The following is a 20,718-nucleotide window of genomic DNA, read 5'->3' as shown; positions in this document are numbered from 1 at the left end:
ATAAAAAGAAAATACATGTTAATAACAAACTTTCTTGGATATAAACATTGAAGTCCATGTTGAGTTTATATTATATATATTCTAACACCATTAGTGTTTGGGCTGCACGATAGATTCTAACATCTCCATTGTTGCTACAATTTGAACTTAAAAACTGAATTTTTGAATCTTGGACTCCTCATGAAAGTTTTAGGCGTATGTCTTAGCTTTCCATTCATATATAGCATACCAAAATCCAATTCTACAGCTCCAGTTATGATCCAATAACCGAGTGGTGTTCAAGTTTAGACTGAACCAACATCTCATTTCTAAGCTTAGCCCTTGCTTTATCTTCTATATTTCAGTAGTTAAACTCATCAATTAATCCCTTAATTTATGTGATAATCCTGCATTTAAGATGAACATTTACCATAAATTAAAGGTATCTTATATTATTAGATATGTTATTATAAAACATGCTCTAACTAAGGAGTTATTGATACTTCAAATGCAAAATGATGATATAAAACCTTGATAAAAATATACTTTTAAGTACTAATTACGTACCATCAAATATCTTTCAAAGAAAAGTTCCCAACATCTCAAGTTGTGTTAATTACTGGACTAATTTATTATTGCAGTATTGAAGTTAATTGATTAGAATTTCCTAATATTGTAAGCTTAAACTTAGATGTGCCATAAGAATGCGGATATGAATGAGTAGCTCGTCACTACTTTTAAGTTATGGAGCATGGTCTCTTTATTCGCATCGCAACGACTTTATAATATAAGTGAGCATTTCAATCCAAACCTCGCTTGCTTATCATCTTCCACCTCTTCTCTATTCCCAACTCTTGTAACTGTTGAGCTAGCATACATCCATGGACCAATCAGTACTTGCTACTTCCATACATCTAGGAATTGTTGGCATCGTATCAATAGGTATTGCTATGACATCTTCCAACCCTGCCTGATTCATTTTGAGCAATGTGATTTGAGCTTCCCTTGTAGTATCATTAGTGAATTTCTTTGCTTTATTGAAAAAATCTCTTCGCTCGCATCTCGATAACTAGATCATGAATCACTAGTTCCCTTGGGATGCATATTTGGTTTCACGATCACGAGATACAACATGTAATCAGATAATAATTTGGACATCATTTGTTTTAAATGTAACCTTTTGTCAACATAGAAGTAAAGATCAGTAGCAATGTGCCAAATAAAAAGGGTACGACTAAATTCCACTGATGTTGTGCGTTAATGAAATTCTTCTAACATTTTCATCTTCTCACGCCAACCATCCCCTGTTTGAGCTAGTAGTTTAACACGTAAGTTCTTAACTTGAGATGCTCTATATCTTCATTCCCCTTTTCAAGAAGATTTTCGAAGATCATATCTTTCGAATTGTCATTCATATGCTCCAAACTTATGTACAAGTGCTTCATTATCTCATGATTGATTCTGGTCAACGTGATCAACCTTTTGATTGTTTTGATTTTAAGGCAAGAACTTACCAAATTGTATTGTGCCATGGATCCTGACAACCTCTTTTCACTAGTGAAATATGTATGAAGTAAATAACCTTACCAATGGGATTATTTAGTAGGCTTGTACGTAAACCTAGTTAACCAAATAGTTGTTTTATTGAAGAAAATTAGTTGCAACATTGCATAAACCTCCAAACCAAGAGTTTTAGCTACTAATAGATAAGTTATAGCAAGATTGGTGAGTGACTAGCAATATAATACATGTTGAAGACTAAAGACAATAATTAAATAAAAAATACATAATTGTTTTTATAGGTGAAATAGGTTATAGATGTAACTCTAAATTCACAAGTTTATTCTCTCTAAATAATAATAATGAAATCTGCCTGTTTAAGATGTTTACAAAGCCTTAAATAGGCTAGAAACCCTACCTCAACTAGGAAACAAAACAAAAATTTGAAATTACTAAGGAAATAAGCATAAAGAAAAGATTAAAAGAAGATTTTTGATAAATCTAATTATTTTAAACTCTTAAAATTTTCCAATCATCAATATTATTCATAAAATCTTTTATAGTAATTTATTTAATATTAATAACTATTTTCTTTTTAGAAGAATCAGAGTTAGAAGATACTGAAAGAAAAGTAGTTCTATTAAAAATAGAATTCATGATTTTGATAAAATAATTAAAAAAAGCTATAAATTATATGAATTTATTATTGTCTTAACTCTTAAATGGGACTTATAACCATTCAATATAATTACTTTATATTTTTAAGTTTCTCTCTTCTCTACCAAGATTTTTGTTTTAACTTTATCTTTAATAATTTGATATATATATATATATATAATTTTTTTTTTCTTAATACATTATTAATTTCATCCAATTGTTTTTATTGTGTTCAGGTCTTAGTAAATTTAGAAAATAATAAAGGATAATAATTTTTTTTTTAATTATTATACTATGAAAGTGGATACTAATATGACTGCCAAAAATATAACTTGCATATCGTATAACATAAGGTGTAATAGTAATTAATTAAAAATTAAAGAACATAACAATCAATCAAATTTTCTTATTACAAAATTCAGGTAATAATACATGGGCCTTACATTAAGCTATAATAACAGAGCTGAGCCCAAAAGATGCTTAAATTTGGATTTGGCCCAAGTTCTACAACTAAAATATTGGAAACAGCAAAACCTTTCGTGGACGTATCAAAATCCCTGACTTGTAAGTTCCAACTTCTAAATTCTAAGCTTCTTGTAGCTTTCAAATTCTAAGCTCATAGCAACATGGAGACTGAATCACAGGATTCTGCTCGAAAAGGTGAGTCAAAACTTGAACGAGGTATATACCCATTAATAAATACTCATCAATAATGCTTTTTTAATTAATTAAAATTTATGTTTTCGATTTGATGCAGTGATTATTCAGTTAAAAGCCACTGCTGATGCGCCTATTCTCAAGCAAAAGAAGTTCAAGGTGTAGTTTTTTCCCCTCAGTCATATCTACATAAATTTATACATGTGTTACGTAATGAATTGTTGGTGGGTTTTGTATTTCCGTGTTTCTATGCTTGTGGGTTTGTCTAATAAGGATAAAATTTAGATGCTAATAAATAATATTGTTGGCTGGAAAAAATAAGTGTAAACTCATAGAGATAGAAGGAATCGAGGGAAGATCTTGCCAATTTGTTATCTTGGTATAAGCTGGAATATCATTGAATAAAATTTTTTCAAGCAAATAATTGTAGCTAGCATGAGTTGAGGCAAAAGTACTCTGGGGAAGAACAAGGTTTTTTGCAGGAGGAATTTTGAATTGTCAATGGGAAACTATGTTTTGGTTGTAGATTTTTGGTTCTATACATGGGCTGTTTTTGCATATGAATGCGATCATGTTTATGCCATTGAACTCTATGCAATTAGAAACATGTCTGCATAGCAAGTGTGATGATTTTAGGTTTGTGCGTGTCCCTATTGAGCTTGATTTGTGTTTGTGAGACGAGTCACAACATTAGGGTCAAATTCACACTTAATAGAAACTGATCATGGGTTTTTTTTCTCTCGCAATTATAAATAGAGTTTGTGTGCGCCTTGTAGCCATTGCCATGGGGCCACAAACTTGAAGCTTGGAAACAAGTTGCATGACAAACTGCAAGTTGAAACACACCTTCATTAATAACTTCTTTTGCTCTTCTAGAGAACAATTTGACTGCTATAACGTAGAACTCCCAGGAAGAGCATAATCAATGGGACAGGGCTTTTGTGCTTCAGAAGAAAACATTTCACTAAATTGCATTGGAAATACTTTTTAAAATCAGAATAACTGGAAGTTGAACTGTTTCCCATACAACAATTGGGTTAACGTTTCCAGATACTGTTTTTTTTTTTTGCAACTAAAACTTTCTTGCATTTCATTATTATATGATGATGATATTTATACACATTGAGTGAATGTGGCAGATGCTTGGAACTGATAAGTTTGCTAAAGTGATTGACTTTTTGCGTCGGCAAATTCATAGGGAGACCGTGGTAGCTTATCTTTCATGTTGATTTCTCTCCAATTCAGTAAAGTAATTAAAAATAAGTGGGTTTCTGGGATGGTAATGCTTTCTGTTTCTTCCTTGTTCTTTAGTTTGTATACATCAACAGCGCATTCTCACCAAATCCAGATGAATTGGTGATTGATCTGTTTAATGTAAGTTTTTGTAGCAGTTATTTTTGTTTTATTTATTTTATGTTCTCTCATTAGTTGTTGCTGTTATAGATTCATGCTGATTTTAAAAATATTACTTGGTTTTCAGCTCATACATATTCATGTTAAATTTGAAGTTCAATTATGCTGTCCCAGATGAATGCACCCACCCCCAGATTGCCTTGTCAGAGCACTGTTTTTTTTTTTTTTTTTTTTTTCTGGTGACAATTATGAAAGTGTATGTGTTGACTGGTGATTTTGGCCAGGACGATTTATTACTTTTTTGTTCATTGTGCTTAAGTGTGAAACAAGTGACATTTGCTTATCAACACACTACCAGTTTTAAGTATGGAGCATTTTGTTAATCTGACTCCCAGGAAGAAAATAATTGAGCTACATCAAATGGTTCACATGAAATGAATTGTTACTTCTCCAAATATTGTACCCTCACCCATGTGCCGAGCTGTGTACTCGAGCACAAACATTCCACGCAAATGACATTAGATGTAGATTCTCCCTGTAGTTTCTGTCCTTGCCCTTTAGCCAAATGTACTAATCTGTACTCAACTGTGATGAACATGACTTGCGATGTATCATTGCCTATTTTCTTAAAAAAAATAATAATAGTTAAGAGGATGACATTTCAGAAATGATATGTGGCAGTGGACAGATGGTTCACTCATCAAACACGGTTCAATGAAGTTCTCTTGAATTTTCTTAGTGTTTGTTTTTTTTTCCCTGGTGACCATAACATAACTAGGATCCTTTTTTTTTTAATTGGTTTGTTTGGATTTTGATTTTTTTCGTCCTCTCACTGAGTTGCTCCTAACCTTGGTTGAAGTCATTTTTTATTAGATGCATAATTGCTTTATATGTCCTTGAATCTCCCTCTTTTAACCTTTCCACTTCATCAATTCAGAATTTCGGCGTTGATGGTAAACTGCTGGTCAACTATGCCTGTTCAGTGGCGTGGGGCTAATTTTCACGAACAGCTATGCCGATACACTGTTCATACTGTAAGATCTTTTGCTATACATTATGAATATTTCCTGGACTCGTTGAGTAACCAAAGAACTTCACTACAGCAACCCTGCAATGTCCTTTGCTCCGAGTACTGATTTCTACCTCACTGTTCTGTAGATTTCATGCAAGAGCAGTACATGATTTGTGGATAGACTGAGAATATGATTGAAGAAATGGAGATTACAAGCATAAAATTCACATGCATCTGTCAGATTTGCTTTATTTTTTTATTTCCGGTTGATGGCCCACTTCGAGACTGTTTGGACTTGCGTTTCATCACGTGTTTGGATCCATATAGTTTAGCTTGAAAAAATCTAAAAATAAAATTATTTTAATATATTTTTAAATTCCTTTAAAGAACAGACTTGAATCATTCAATTAACTGCTCCAGTTACTATGGAATTTTATTTTTAACCTGGCGTGCGTAGACAAGACCTGTACTGGTTTCACATGGTTCTAGTGAAGGCTGGAAATTTCTTCTCTAATTTGGTTTTCAACTCTTGGATACGACACAGTTTGATGTGATGATGACATGTCACTGTAGCACTTTACCACCTCCTTTGGAATCTTCACATCAGTACGAGAACGCTGTCCATCATAATTCCAAATTTGTTCACAAGAATCTGTAAAATGATGGAGCCATGGCATTGCATCCACAAGTTGTTACAAAGAGCATTAGAAATTCTATGTATTTTCTCATAATATTATTAAATTGTGAGGAATAAATTTCAACTTCTTAATGTTTGTGAAGGTCAGCTATTACAAGATTTTTTGGGTTCTTTTACAGTCTGGTTCTCACTCCTATAGACTGTAATTTGAAAGCTGAATTTGTTTAAGCTTGTGGGGTTGCTGGAGATGGATATATGATGTTGGAGATTTTTTCCAAGCACTTACTCTTATACTAATGTCCCTTCATTGAAAAAAACATGTTTTCAGCAATTATTGTAAATTGGACTTGAAACACGTACTCTTGTACTAAAATTTTCTACGATTCTGAAACCTCTGTTGCTTGTAAGTTAAATTTTTGTTACTACATGAGGTAGATAAGGCTTTCAAATTGCACTTAAAAATTATTGTTAGGGATTAGTTATATTTTTTAGTTAATTTAAGATTTTTTTTTTCTTTTTAGTTTAGAATGCTTTTATTATTTTTCATGTTTTATTTAGGACATTTAGAGTGTGTTTGGTATTGTAGTAGATGTTGTGGTTGTGGTGTGAAAAAAGTTGTTTTATAAAAAATATTTTTAGTTGAGGTTGGTTTGAAAAAATATATGTTTGGTTAAAAACTTTGGTTGAAATTGATGTTGAACAAAAAGTAGTTTAATATATTTGGTTAAAAAATACTTTTCAAACTGAGGTTGTAAAATAATTTCAAAAAATATATATTAATATTGGTGGTTTTTAATTTAAATGTTGTAGATTTAACAACTATTAATACATCAAAAAATAAATAATATTTTATATAAAATATTTTTCATTCTTCCATTAAACTATCTACAATTCCATCACGTATGAAATATATCCGACAAGGACTATAGTTTTCTTGGTTTTTTATGCACGCAACAATATCAAGTAAAATATCATCAAAAATAAAATTGGGATTGTGATCTTCGTCTAATTTATTATTAGTGTCATTGAATAATGTTAAACACTAATTTTTTTAATAAAACAAAATTAAAAATTAAAAATTAAATTTTTTATTTTATTTTACTAGGTGGATAGGTTGGTAGTTATGTTTTAAAATAATATATATATATATATATATATATATTATTTTATAAAATTTATTTTTGATATTAATATATAAAAATTTAATTTAATTTCTATTTTTAAAAATAGCAAAATAACGATAATTTAACCATAATCCAAACATGGCCATAATCATCATTTATAAGAAGAAAGCTAGTGATGGCTTGGCATTGGCATATAGAGAAAAGAATCTCTATGTATAATAAATTACTTTATTTGGGCATAAATATCTGGCACCCCAAGGATTAATTTATTATAATGGGTAGGGTTCGTAGAGAATGAGAGCTCAATTATTTACTGAAACAAGTGGGAAGCATATGAAAGCAGCTCTTGGCTGCTTCTTCTAACCTTGTGTTTGCAACGTAATAAATAATGGGATCCATGAACAATAATTGTTGTTTTTTTCTTTACCAAATGTTTAGCTCTTGCGTTTTGCTTCAACCACAACCTCCACCTCGTAAACAAACGGTCTTTTAATGTATTATTTAATGAGTCTAAGAGAGTTGTTATGTTCAGTTTTGATATTTGAAAATAAAATTCAAAGTATTTTCCCCCCATTGTGAGAATTGTGTATGGCTAGGGTTTTTCAAGCACTTTTCATATAACCCTTCCTATTAACTTTTTGACCTTCATTTATTGATGTTGTTTCCATCTATATTAGTTAATACAAAGTGTAATGATTCTTGATGGTTTATTGTTGTTTGTTATTAAAAAACCATGGTTGAAAATGAATGCAAGATTACACGTGTTCATGTAGGAGGTGGCAAGGAGGTTCCATCTTAGGAATGATACATCCAAGGTCACAACATTAATGAAATGAAAGTTAAGGATCCTCAAAGCAGGTTGCAAAACCAACTTGTCAACTAGTTGAGAGACTTGTAGAGGTAAGTTGTGGTTTAACTTGTCAATTAACATAAAAAAAAAACTTGGAGGATCGTGAGGAGAGTGATTACGAACTTGAAGTTAGTTTTTGAAAACTTGTTTCGGAGGCATGAACAAGGAGATGACCTCATGATTAGGATGAATATTATATTGAAACTAATTTTTTTTTTAGGATTATAATTTGTGGATTGGAATCAACCACTAAAATTTGATGATAAAGAAACTTAAAATGTCATTGAGCTTGAGGGTTGTAGAAATCCTAAAATTTCTTTCAATTAGGATCTAAAAGGATTTTCTCATAAAAGTGAAGACTTCTTTGATATTTCAAAAGAGTTCTTAGGAGCTAACTTTAAACATATCAAAGTAGTAGAAATTTATAGCCACTAAGAAATCAATGGACCATCTTATTGTTCCTTGTTAACAATCAAATGTCAAAAGTTGAGATTTGAAGAATTTTAAATGGTTTTAATATGGTTAACAAAGGTGTGTTGCCCAAAAATAACATACTAGTTGTTGCTAAGGACAATAATATCATGCTTGATTCTAAATTCAATACTCAATTATGCAATTTTATTTTGCTAAGAGGTTATAGACACCTTATTTCTTGTAAGGTTAAATCTTCATAACTTTCTGAGGTTGGTGCGGACCCCAAATTAGGCATAGAAATTATTATTTGGGATTGATTGTATTTTCCTAATTAATTTAAGATATTTTTTCTTTTTAGTTTATAACTCTTTTATTATGTATTCCATTTATGATATTTATCGTATTGTTCAAGTACCTTAACAGAGATATAATATTTAGTTTTGATAATTAAAGATAAAATTGTTAGAATTTTTCTCTAGCTATAAAAATTGTATGAAGAAAAAAATGGTTTTGGGTCACCCATGATAGGTGAACCCAATCTATATTAATATTATTTATATTACTAAAGTAATATAAGAGAAAAAAGATGAAGAGTTGTATCTTGACAATAACTTTCAAAGGTTATAATTTTTCACCCTTATAAATATATTTGTTAACAGTAACATACAATAATAAGTAAGAGAGAATTAAAAATATAAGAAAAGGAACATATTTTTTCTTAAAAGATGAGAAAAGACTCTTGAAGCAAACTCTCTGCTAATTCATATAAGAATTGTTTCTGCAAAAAAAAAAAAGAAAAAGAGTACACCTAGACCATGAATAACAAGCATGATTCTTTATTATTTAATGTGATGATGCTTAGATTAGTGATATAAGTTTCATGGGACATTATTACTTTGTTTTCTACCTTCTACTATTTGTTTTTCCAATATTGGTATGAAAGCCTATTGCTACTTTTTTTCTATTCTAAATAACATTTTTTTCAATAAAATAAGATAAAACAAAATAGAAGTTTATTGTGGTTGTGACTTGAACTTTCTAGCATATGCCCTAATTCTATGAATATATACTACCAAAATTTATATGCATATGTGCATCTAACTATTTGAACTTGGTGTTTGTGAACTGATGGTGTAATTCCTTACATGTTTCTCTTAATTTTTGGCAATTGATACATGTTTCTGTTAAATTTTGTGCTTTAATTGGAAAATAATGTAGAGTCTACCTTCATTGAAAATAATTAGGGAGTGGGGTAGAACTTGGAAACATGTTCTATGTACATCAATATTTTCATCATGGGATATATATTTGTAAAGTTGATTACGTTATTGAGATAATAAATTATTGAATTTGAAACTAGTGTTGATAATACCAATGCACCAAGTACTTGGTAATCTCGTTAGTGTAATTCCATTTTGAAATGTTTAATTTGGAATTGTGATTTAATTGAATTCTTAAAATATATGCTATTTTAAGTTTAAAATCTTTACATAATTTAATTATGATTATGATAATTACACATTAGGATCTTAGACATAGTGAGCTTTCGATTCTAAACATGATATTAAATCATTGTTAACATACTTAATTGATGTTAAGGATATGTATGTATGTTTTAGACATCAATTAAATGTGAACTATAAGAAGTGACCATAAGGCTTATGAGGCTTGGAATGGCAGAGCTCAATCAAGATGAGAAGTGGAATGGCAATAATTATGAAATTTGGAATATGAAGATTCAATATGTGCTTAAGGAGTAAAAAGAACTAGAAATGCAAAAAGTTTTAATGAAAGAGCCAGAAAATAGCAATATGGCCTAACATAGAAAGGACCATAAGGCCTATGAGGCTTGAAAAAAAAAAAGAACTTTATTGCACGCATTATATTGGTAAACAAAATATATTATGATATCATATAAGTGTTTTTATAGTTTGCATTGGAAGAAAAATTTAGAGGTGTATCCATGACCAAACTTAGATCCCTCACTATGAAGTTTAACATTTAGGAGAAGCATCTAAAACATATAATGAAATTTTTTTTAAGACAAATGTCAAACATTATTAGTGAGGTAAAAGAGATTGGTCATACCATAATAGATTAGCAACAAGTCCATGCTATCATACACTATTTACCTCATAATTGGGAGCACATGACCTATAATCAAAATATCCAAATAATGAAAGATGCAATGCACCACCTTAAATTGGAAGAGGATCACCTTGAAGCTAAAAAAAATCTAAAATTGATATATACATGGTTGGCTTTGATTCACAAAATGCAAGAGGAAATAAATGTAAGTATTAAAGTGGACCTCAATATAAGAAAGGTAAAGGGGAAGCCACCAATAAGCAAAGATTTTACCAACCTAGAAAAGGAAAACATCATTTTAAGAAGAAAAGAAAAATATGGCAAAAGTCAAGTGCTTTCACTTTGGCAATAAAGGACATATTGCTAGTAATTGTAGCCAGCCTAAAAAGGTAAAAAAAAAAAAAAATCTAGTCCTTTCAAGTACAATAAATGCTTCTAGTTAAGTTTTTCTAACTGAATCCAGTCATTTTTGGACGATAGACTTAGGAATCATTGATCATATAGTGAAAGATGATGGTACCTTTGTGGAATTTCAGTGAGTCCTATATGGACGATGATGGATATATGTAGGAAAAAAATTTAGAGTATAGATGAAAGGAATTGACACATGCATATTAGTCTTGTATGGCGGACAAATCCTATTTCTACATGATGTATTATATGTTCTAGACATTCATCAAAATTTAGTTTTTATGTTGGTTTTATTATAGCTAGGTTTTAATTTGTATTTTCATGAAAATGGTGTTAACTTGTCATTAGGAACAAGTTTATATGGTAAAGATATTTATTGGATGATTTTATTGTATTAGATGTTAATTATAACATAAATAATATATGTTTTTTTTTTAATTTGCATCTTCTACTAATTGTGAGAATGATATGACTTTATAGCATACAAGGCTATGTTATATAAACCAACAATGAATGAATAGTCTAGCCAAAAAAGACTTATTGGGAAATGTTAGAAAAGTAGATTTATCTACTTATGAAAATTTCCTAGCTAGAAAAACAACAAGAAAACCATTTGGAAAAGGAACTAGAGTTGAATTTCTATTATAATTGATTTATTCTGACATTTGTAGTCCAATAAATGTGAGGGCAAGACATGTGAATATCTATTTCATCACCTTTATAGATGATTTTACTCAATATGGTTATGTATTTTTTATTTCTCATAAATCAAAAGCTTTAAATTGCTTCAAAAATTCATGAACCTAGTGGAAAATCAATTAGACATGAAAATAAAATCTTTAAGAACCGATCGAGTTGTGAGTATTTATCTGATAAGTTTTGAAAATAATGTGATGAAAAAAGATAGAACAACAATGGACTATTCTTAGAACACCATAAAAAAATAAAGTTGCGAAAAGAAGAAATAGAACTTTACTTTAAATGGTTAGGTCAATGATGACATAAGCAAATTTGCCTATCACTTATTGAGGTGATACATTATTCACTACCATATATATACCTAATCGTTTACCCTTTATGTCAATTACAACTACACCATATGAATTATGGACAAAAAGATAAGAAAAAACTTTACTGAGTTTTTTGAAACATTTGGGTTGTGCTACTTATGCTTATGATTCTTCTCATAAGTATGGAAAACTAGGTCTAAGAGAAAATAAATTTATCTTTATAAGATATTATAAACAATAAAAAAGATATGTGTTCATATGTAAGAAAGAAGGTGAAAATATAATTGAATTTGAATCATGAGATGTCACATTCTTAAATAATAATTTTCCTAGACAAAGAGAAGTAGGTCAAGACCTATCTCTTTATGAAACTCGAGACTAGAATGCTTCTGTTATACAAATACAAATGGGCTCACTTTCCAGTAGGAGAAATTTAGAGGAAGATGATATAGTTTCAACTAAACCTCAATTGCTACATATGGTGAGTCCATCTATGATTGCTAGTCTAAGTGGGAGTAATGTTTTTTATTGATTCATCAATGAATAAATCTCAGCTATGATGAATTGATCATCAAAACATTCATTGTCATCATTTTGAGATTAAATGTGAAACATTTATTGTTACTCCATAAAATAAAAAAGAGCCAAGAAATATAAATAAAGCTATTACATTCCCTGTTAAAAAAAAATGAATTAAAGCTATGAAAGAAGAGTTGGAATTTATAAAACCAAATTAAGTTTGGAAATTAGTTAATTTGCCAAAAGGATGTAAGAATATTAGTAATAAGTAAGTCCTTAAAATAAATTAAAAGGTTGATGGAAATATCAAGAAATATAAGACTTGATTAATGGCTAAAAAATATACATAACACGAAGGAATTGACTATGAAGAGTTATTTTCACATGTTATGAGGTTTACCTCTATAAGATTAATTCTAACTATAGTATCTAAATATGAGGGTTTGATGTACGCAATGATATGTACAAGACCTGATATTTGTTACGTTATTAGTCTAGTACGCAGATATCAATCCAACCCAAGTCAAGCAAATTGAAAAACAATTAAAAAGATACTATAATATGTAAAAGGCATAACTAATTACTCATTTTGTTATTAAGGGAATGATCTTTGATTAAAAGGCTATTTTGATGCTAATTGGTGAGGATATTTGGATGAGAAAAAACCTACATATTGTTTTGTTTTTTTATTAAATAATAGTGTCATGTCATGAAGTAGTAAGAAACAATCCTGTATATAATAATCCATAATGGAAGCTGAATTCATGGCACTTTTAGCTACAGTGCATGTGGCTATTTGGTTGAAACATTTCTTAATTCATTTGGGAGTGTCTTATAATGTTAATAACCTGTTACAAGTAAACTGTGATAATCAAGCTGTAAATAGCATATAAAAAAAGACCTCAAGTACCATGAAAAAATCAAACACGTGGATATTAAGTTTAATTTTGTAAAGGACATGGTTGCACACAAGAAAGTGAACATGAAGCACACATCTACACAAAAAATTTGTTGCAAATCCATTTACAAATCCTATTTCAAGAGATGTTTTCATTAGTCATGTTAGGTCACTTAAATTACGTAGATATTGATGTATTAATGTACAATATTTTTCCAACAATATTCATAAATGTTTTTATTATTAATATTGATGCCTAATTACATAAGTTGTGGGACATACATAAATATTTGTGTTTAGTACACATGTTAAAAATAAATTATAAAAATTATGTCGTATAAATAAAAGATTGGTCTTCTCACATAGGTAATCACTTTCATTATATTATGATGAAATGAAGATGAAATAATTTTAAGCTTCTCATATGAGTAATAAGATAGCATTCAAACTTAATATATGAAATTTATCCTTAATAAAAAAAAAAAAAGAGTCATTGGAATATGTGTTATAACTTTGACCTAATGTGATTATTTAAAATATTATTTTATTTGTCTTATCACTAGATGTGGGCTTTAATGAATCAAAAGTGAATGAATAAATAAGTAAACTCAAAGCTAAACATCGAGTATGTTTAAATTGTCATATGTACAGTATTATTGATAAAAACATACACTTCAAAGAAAAGAAGATGATACCATAACTTGTGTTTCATACCACAAGTGTTTAATATGATCAATAAAGGTAATACAAACTAAGATTCCTATTTGATATTATGTGAGACCTTAAAGATTATTAACAATCTTTTTGTTGCCAAAGAATTATGAATGATTTGATCTAAGAGAATAGCACTAAAACAATGAGTCAAGTAAAAGTTGAGGGAATAGAGAAAAAAGAAAGATTATTTTGGTATTATCATATCAACTTGTATTTATTGGTCGACCAGTTATGTTTGTCTATGTTAAAAGACATAATTATGAATACAGAAAGTATAATAAATGAAATCATGAGAAATAAAAGATATGATAAAGGATATAGGGTACTACATATTACATCTACTTTATGTCCCATTATTAAAGAACCTACATACTCCTAATAAATGTATAGCAATTGAGCTCTCAAAATATGCCTAATCACACAATTTATTTGTCAAATAAAAAATTTCAAAATTAATGAAAGAGCTGATCCTATCATGTATGAGTGGGAGATGAAGGAAAAAATGGTTTTAGGTCACCCATAATGAGTAAAACCAATTCATATCAATATTATATATATTACTAAGATAATATAAGGGAAAAAGGATGAAAAGTTATATTTTGGCAATAACCGTAAAAGATTGCAATTCTTATAAATATATGTGTTAATAGTAATAAATAATAACTGGAAAGTAAGAAAGATAACAGAGAGAATTTAAAATATAAGAAAAAGAACATATTATATTTTTTTATTATTTTTTTTTTATTTACGTGGGTGTCCGGGCTAGCTTGTGGCTCACTGAACATCCTGCAAACCCAGTGAGCATGTAAGGACCGCAGGGGTGACAGGCGTGCACGGTGAGGTTTGAACCCAAGATGCAGAAGAAGGAATAAGTCCCTTTAATCGCTAGGCCAAGATCTCATAAGAAGGGTACTCTTGATCAATTCACAAAAGAATTGATTATGAAAAAAAAAATATATTTAGGCAAGGCATAAAAAGTATGATTCTTTTTTTTTTTTAATGTGATTATGCTTAAACTAGTAATATAAGTTTACTGACACATGATTATTTTGTTTTCTCCTTTCAGTAATTTTTTTTCTAAAATTTTATATAGCTAGGGTTTCTCAAATCCTTTTCATATTTGATATATCTAATTTTTGGCTTGATACAATTAACGTGATGATATCTCACAATATATTGTACCAAGAATCTTTGTTGGGCAAATTTAAAAAGATGCCAGGCTGTTGTCCTTCCTATGATATTTTCAGCTGCTACAGCTTTTACTCTCATGATGTGACAAATTGGTATGTAGAATTTAACAGGAAAAAAGTTGCGCGCTCCTTTTATGGCCATTTGATTCTTGGACATGTGAAACAGCTCTTCTTTGTAGCCCGTTAGGCAGGACCACTCTGGTCTACGAGCCAACTCCTGAGGTCATAACCATGAACGTATCTAGACAGGTTTTAGAGACAGATTGTATCGAGCAAAGTAGCAGAAGGGAATCCTCAGCAACCCAAAAAAAGGAACATTAATGCATAGCATAGTTCATCATCAAAGGTGGTCCTGAGAAAGATGAAGATAGAGTAAATAGATTTTGTACACTTTATGCTCGTTCGGGTCAGCTGAGATTTAAGTACTGTAATCAAGCAGGTGGCTGTAGTTTTCTTCTTGTAATTCTCGTACCTACAGCAAGAATGATGTAGGAGGAAATAAAAAACAATTTAATGCTCGATAACGGTCCCACAATTTGCTTAAAAATTATTCTTTGGACTCCATCATTAGCTAGGAAGTCAAAGACCATGTAAATTTTCTAACAACAATGGCGCTACCACAAGCTCTAGCTCTAAAATCAGTCCTCGGCTGTATACTCATCCTGCAAAGCTTGGAAAGGATGTAGATGTCAGCTTTGCGACCCTTCAATGAAAATTTGATGATCAAAAAGAAAATGAAAAGAGTTTACTACATGCATCTTTTGTCTATAATGGAGTCCCAACAGGCATGCGTAGCATTTCATAATCTTGAAGACATGTCTGTTCTCACTTTTATCATTATTCTTTTATTCTTTTGTCTTTATACCACGTACCCTTCCATTGACAAGGAATCTAAGAACCAGGGGCCAAAACTTCAATGTTTTTATATGCTTCTCCTCTTAACGTTGCAATGGCCATCCATGATTTCTTCATTTCAATTTTACAGTGGCGTTGTGGCCAAGTTTGCATCTAACGATTAACGTGGAAGGTAAAAAAACAAAGAAAATCAGTCCAAAAAACGCCTCCCCCGAGAAAGAAAGGAGCCCACACACAACATAAACTGTTCCAAATTCATGAATCATCATGCAGCAGCCGCACCCACTCTGGAGCCCTGAGTAATTATTAATAGCAACTGGTAACTACACTACAATTTACAGCACTAAAATCGAGAGAGAAGCAAGTTTACGCACTTTCATGACAAAACAGAACTTAAGCCTCGTCCATTTCAAGGAATCGGTTCATCCATTCCATGTCCAAAGGATCTGCATCGGTGAAATCAAAGAGTTCGTCTATATTGAAATTTACATTTGAGCCTTCTTCACTTCCATTATGTGGCGTATTATCTTCTTTCAACTCCAAGCTGATCTCCATAGTCTTTTTCTCAGTTTTCTGGCCTTCTCTATTTGAAGCTTCAATCTGTTTCCCTTTTTTGTTTATTTTCTTGCTCAAATGAGAGTTCCAGTAGTTCTTGATCTCATTATCTGTTCGACCCGGTAATCTTCCGGCAATCAGCGACCACCTAAACAAACGAAGGGAAAAGAAAACCTTGAAAATGTTTTTCTTGAACAAAAACTGACCAAGGAGCTAAATACATGTATGTTCATGAACCAAATAAAGAGCAAAAAAATAAAATCTCCCCAGAAAAGGTACTGCTGAGCAATTGGGAGTGTAACTATTTGCCGTTGATGTTTGGATAACATTAATTACCTGTTTCCTAGTAGTTTATGAAGCCTAAGTATGAGGTCCTCTTCTTGGTCAGATATATTTCCTCTCTTGATGTTTGGTCTCAAATAATTCAACCATCTTAGCCTGCAACTCTTACCACACCTATTGAGAGCTGCGAAAATTCAAAGACACAGCAAGCTTGAATTAGATCACAATACAGAGCACATAATTCAACTTGGGTCGTAAGTTGTTTATTTCCTTTGTAAGAAAAAAATAAAATAAAATAAACAACAAAGTATTACCTGCTTTGGATGCGATTGTCCTCCATCTTTTGGCACCATGAGTTGCAATAACCTCAGCCAGTTTCCTGTCTTCTTCAGCTGTCCATGCTCCCTTGTTGGGCATGGTTCCCATGGGCTTAACCGACTCTTTTTTCATAGTAGCCATTAACACGCTTGTCTTGTTCTGCGAGTGCACTGTGTTAGAGAAGAGAGACGAAGAGGAGAAAAGGGGAAGGTGTTCACTTCTCTGGGTTGCTGTTTCGGTCAGCACTACTGTGAATCTAACATTCCAAGTGGGAGAGAAGGCACTCAACTACCACTTATTTATATTTTGTTCGTGCGAGACAACGAGGGGTACGTAGTTCGTGATTAATTAAAAAATAAAAGAAAGGAACTATGGGTATTGATCATGGCCTTCATGATTGCTGTAAAGTTTTTTCGAGTTACTACAAAGGCTGCTGGAGAGAAAAAAGATTTTAGATTTCTTATTGGAAAATGACCTCCTTTGTTTTTTTTTCTAGATTATTTGCACATCCGCTTTAAGTGACATGTGTGGACAGTATTTCTAGTCTTCAATTTAATAAAGATTTCAAAAAGTATAATATATTTGTCAGATATATTTTACATCATTTTTAACATAAAAAATATTAATGTAACTCAAATGACAAATAAAAATATAGTTTAACCCAAAGTAAATATTTAAAATAATATTTTTTAAAAATTTTAAAACGATAACATGTTGAATTGATACGAGTTAACTCAGGTTAACTTATCAATCCACATTTTAGATTCTAAAATCATTAAAAAAAACACACCCCATAGCAAGCAACTCATGAGACCTAATTTTTAATAAACTCAATATTGAACGATGAAATTAAAAAAATCAATTAAAAAATTAAAAAAATAATCCAAGTGAACTTATGCTATAAGATCAAGATACCCTAATAGAAATCAAATTAAAATAAATTATGAAACTTAATTCGTAATAAAAATAACATTGATTGATGTAATTAAAATTAAAAAAATACATAAAAAAACAACTCAAATCAACTCGGATTAATAACCAAACTCGTGATCCAAGCCACAAGATTGATATAACCTCATTAAAGCAAACCAAAACAAATAACATAATTTAATTCTCAATCAATCTAATATTAAAGGATAAAACTAAGAGAAAAAAAATATTAACTAAAAAATTAAAAAAAAATTCTCAAGTAAATTGGCTAAAGTGTGATTTAAGTCATGAAATTTGAATAACCTCCTAAAAAAATAAATAAATTACAAAATTCAACTCTTAATATACCTAATATTAAAAATAAAATTAAAATTAAAAAAAATATTTAAATAAATAGTAATGTGAGAAGGGGTAAAAAAGGTCCCCTCGTCTTTTAGTTTTTTTTTTAATTTAATTTAATTTTAATATTTGGAAACTCATCAAAGGTGAAATGAAAGGAGACTGTAACATGGAGGGGCAAAAACGTCTTACAGATCCGATGGCCGTAATAAGATTCATCATCTACATACGTTAAGGGAGGCTGTCGTCTAGTGGCTGTGGATGATAAATCAATAATTGACCACAGCTTCTTTTTCGCAATTTGGTCATTAAAAGGACAGTCAAGGCTCTTTTTTAGTGTTTTAAAAAATATTTTTTTTATTTTTAAATTAATATTTTTTTAATATTTTTAAATTATTGATATGTTGATGTGAAAAATAATTTTTAAAAAAAATAAAAAAATTATTAATATATATTTTAATATAAAAAATTATTTAAAAAAACAATCCCAACTATATTTTCAAAGAAGTTTTTATATAGTAATTTGGAACGAAGCTCTTGGCATGTACTTTCAAACAGCCACCGGTACCTCTCTGCTAAACTGAGCCGGTGCTGCGTAATTAAAAATGGAGGAGGCTGCTGCATTGCATAAACAAGCACCCTGCACCTGCAAATAACAGCAATAATATCCAGACAAGAAAAGGTAATTTGTTTTGTTTTAAGGATTAGGTGAAAAGAGAGGAGCTGACACTGTTTCGACAGTGTACAACGACAAGTTTCTGAAAAAAGCTTAACACATGACTCGCGACGTACAAGAGAATAATAAAATATGAAAAATAAAAGTTAGGGAATATTGTGATTAAAGCTGAAGCAGACAAAAGATTCTGACAGATTAGTCTGCTAAAGGCCAAGCGGAGGAGCTTTTGGTTGCAATACAGTGGGGACTGCCTTCATATTGGTCAGGATTTTTGTGTTGATTAAGACATGGATTTGTTAAATATTAGGTCCCTTAAACAAGGAGAAATTGTATCTGGACTAAAAAGCCAATCTGATCGCCTTTTTAAAATTTTTTATTATACCAATTAGTTTGCAATAATGGCCGGACTTTTAATTCTTTTTCATTTTATTTAAATAAAAGATATAAGTTAATCTTGATTTGCATCGAGTTTGAACACTGTTTATCAATGTAGTTGCACGTGATTTCAGTAAAATTTGAATCTTTAATTTTAAATTAATTTTTTAAATGTATTTGGATTCCTTTAACGTGTTAGGTGATAAAAATAAATTTTTAAAATATAAAAAATATTATTTTAATATATTTATAATAAAAAAATTATTTTAAAAAACAACTTATGTAACACCGTACCTAACACTCCCTTAGTCTCATCGGTTTGGTCAACCAAAACTATAAAATTCGTTCTAGAAATTCTACCCCTCACCAAAACTCAATGACTCCTAGGTTTGTGTGTGCGTTCATGTTAAGACACATGAACGATTTTCATAGACAATAGCTGCATGAGCTGTCATAATGACCCCTGGATCCAGAAATTGATGACTGAAAATATTACAAATATACCATGACTTGATGGGCTGGACAAAATGATCCAGCAATATTACAATCGATACCTCCTAGCTAGCCTCGCACTACATTTTACATTTATTTTCCTCCAAGGCCCAATCAAAAGAAATTGCTGCGAGATCTACCTAGCCTTCAAAAGGTTTTTCAGCCCAATTGTTCCTTCTTGTAGCAGCTTCAACTTTTTACTCTCAACTTGAAGAAAATCCGGCAAAAAAATTAAACTTGTTTAAAAATATTAAAAACACAAGAATATGGTCTTGAATGAATTGATTTAGCAACTTCATTATTCAAGCACTTAATTAAATATGGTGTTGAATTAGATTTCATAACTATAATTTCAAGATTGTTGTAATCTATTTGAATAACAAGGCTTGATCAGAGTGATTTTTTATTTTCTAGCTGCATTTAAAGTTAAAATTAACTCAATGTAATGAACCACATATTTTACACACATTTTATTTTCTAACGTAATACTTAATATCATGGGCTATTACTAAAAGAGGTAGTGATATTGTTGTAGCAAAAATCAATGTTGCTTGATACTTATAATCTACTGTCAATTATAATAGTGAATATATATCAATCCAAGTTTATTAGATTAATCCAAGTTTATTTAGATCTTTTTTATCATTATTTTTTAAATATGTATTTTTTCAATTTCAATCTCTAATATTAGGTTGATTGTGAGTTGAACTTCACAATTTTATTTTATTTTTTTTGTGATTTCCCATCTGAGTTAATTCCAATATCCTCATACAAGTTGCAAGTTTGAAAAGTTCACATGCATTAACTTTTCATCATTCGACCCTGAGTTGATTAGATATTGAGATTCAATTTTTTTTATTTCTTTTCATTGAAGTCATCCTAG

At 30.3% G+C, this 20,718-nt stretch overlaps 2 protein-coding genes across 8 annotated transcripts; one reads left to right on the top strand and one right to left on the bottom strand.

Moving 5' to 3' along the window:
* The first annotated feature begins 2,663 nt into the window (after nt 1-2,663).
* LOC118034887 (ubiquitin-like protein ATG12) lies at nt 2,664-6,400 on the top strand. 5 transcript variants are annotated; one of them, XM_035040324.2, is made up of 6 exons: nt 2,664-2,796; nt 2,894-2,952; nt 3,933-4,001; nt 4,105-4,167; nt 5,084-5,180; nt 5,305-5,526. In XM_035040324.2, the coding sequence occupies exons 1-5, from the start codon at nt 2,763-2,765 to the stop codon at nt 5,141-5,143; spliced, it is 285 nt and encodes a 94-aa protein (XP_034896215.1). In that variant the 5' UTR covers nt 2,664-2,762; the 3' UTR covers nt 5,144-5,180; nt 5,305-5,526. The 5 variants fall into 5 exon arrangements, with proteins under 5 accessions (XP_034896215.1, XP_034896214.1, XP_034896213.1 ...); XM_035040322.2 differs by lacking the exon at nt 5,305-5,526 and adding an exon at nt 5,703-6,400 and having other exon boundaries at nt 2,724-2,817; XM_035040321.2 differs by having other exon boundaries at nt 2,726-2,817.
* Nucleotides 6,401-15,502: 9,102 nt separating this feature from the next.
* Nucleotides 15,503-17,421, bottom strand: LOC118034911 (transcription factor MYB114). 3 transcript variants are annotated; one of them, XM_073412031.1, is made up of 4 exons: nt 17,020-17,421; nt 16,760-16,889; nt 16,243-16,571; nt 15,503-15,675 (listed from the first exon to the last, which is right to left on the bottom strand). In XM_073412031.1, exons 1-3 carry the CDS (start codon nt 17,162-17,164, stop codon nt 16,262-16,264), a joined length of 585 nt encoding a protein of 194 aa, XP_073268132.1. In that variant the 5' UTR covers nt 17,165-17,421; the 3' UTR covers nt 15,503-15,675; nt 16,243-16,261. The 3 variants fall into 3 exon arrangements, with proteins under 3 accessions (XP_073268132.1, XP_073268130.1, XP_034896244.1); XM_073412029.1 differs by lacking the exon at nt 15,503-15,675 and adding an exon at nt 16,059-16,163; XM_035040353.2 differs by lacking the exon at nt 15,503-15,675 and having other exon boundaries at nt 16,059-16,571; nt 17,020-17,418.
* Between the last annotated feature and the right edge of the window lie 3,297 nt (nt 17,422-20,718).

Source organism: Populus alba, chromosome 1 (assembly GCF_005239225.2).
Source record: "Populus alba chromosome 1, ASM523922v2, whole genome shotgun sequence".
Lineage (NCBI taxonomy): Eukaryota > Viridiplantae > Streptophyta > Magnoliopsida > Malpighiales > Salicaceae > Populus > Populus alba.
This window is presented reverse-complemented; position numbering and strand designations above follow the sequence as displayed.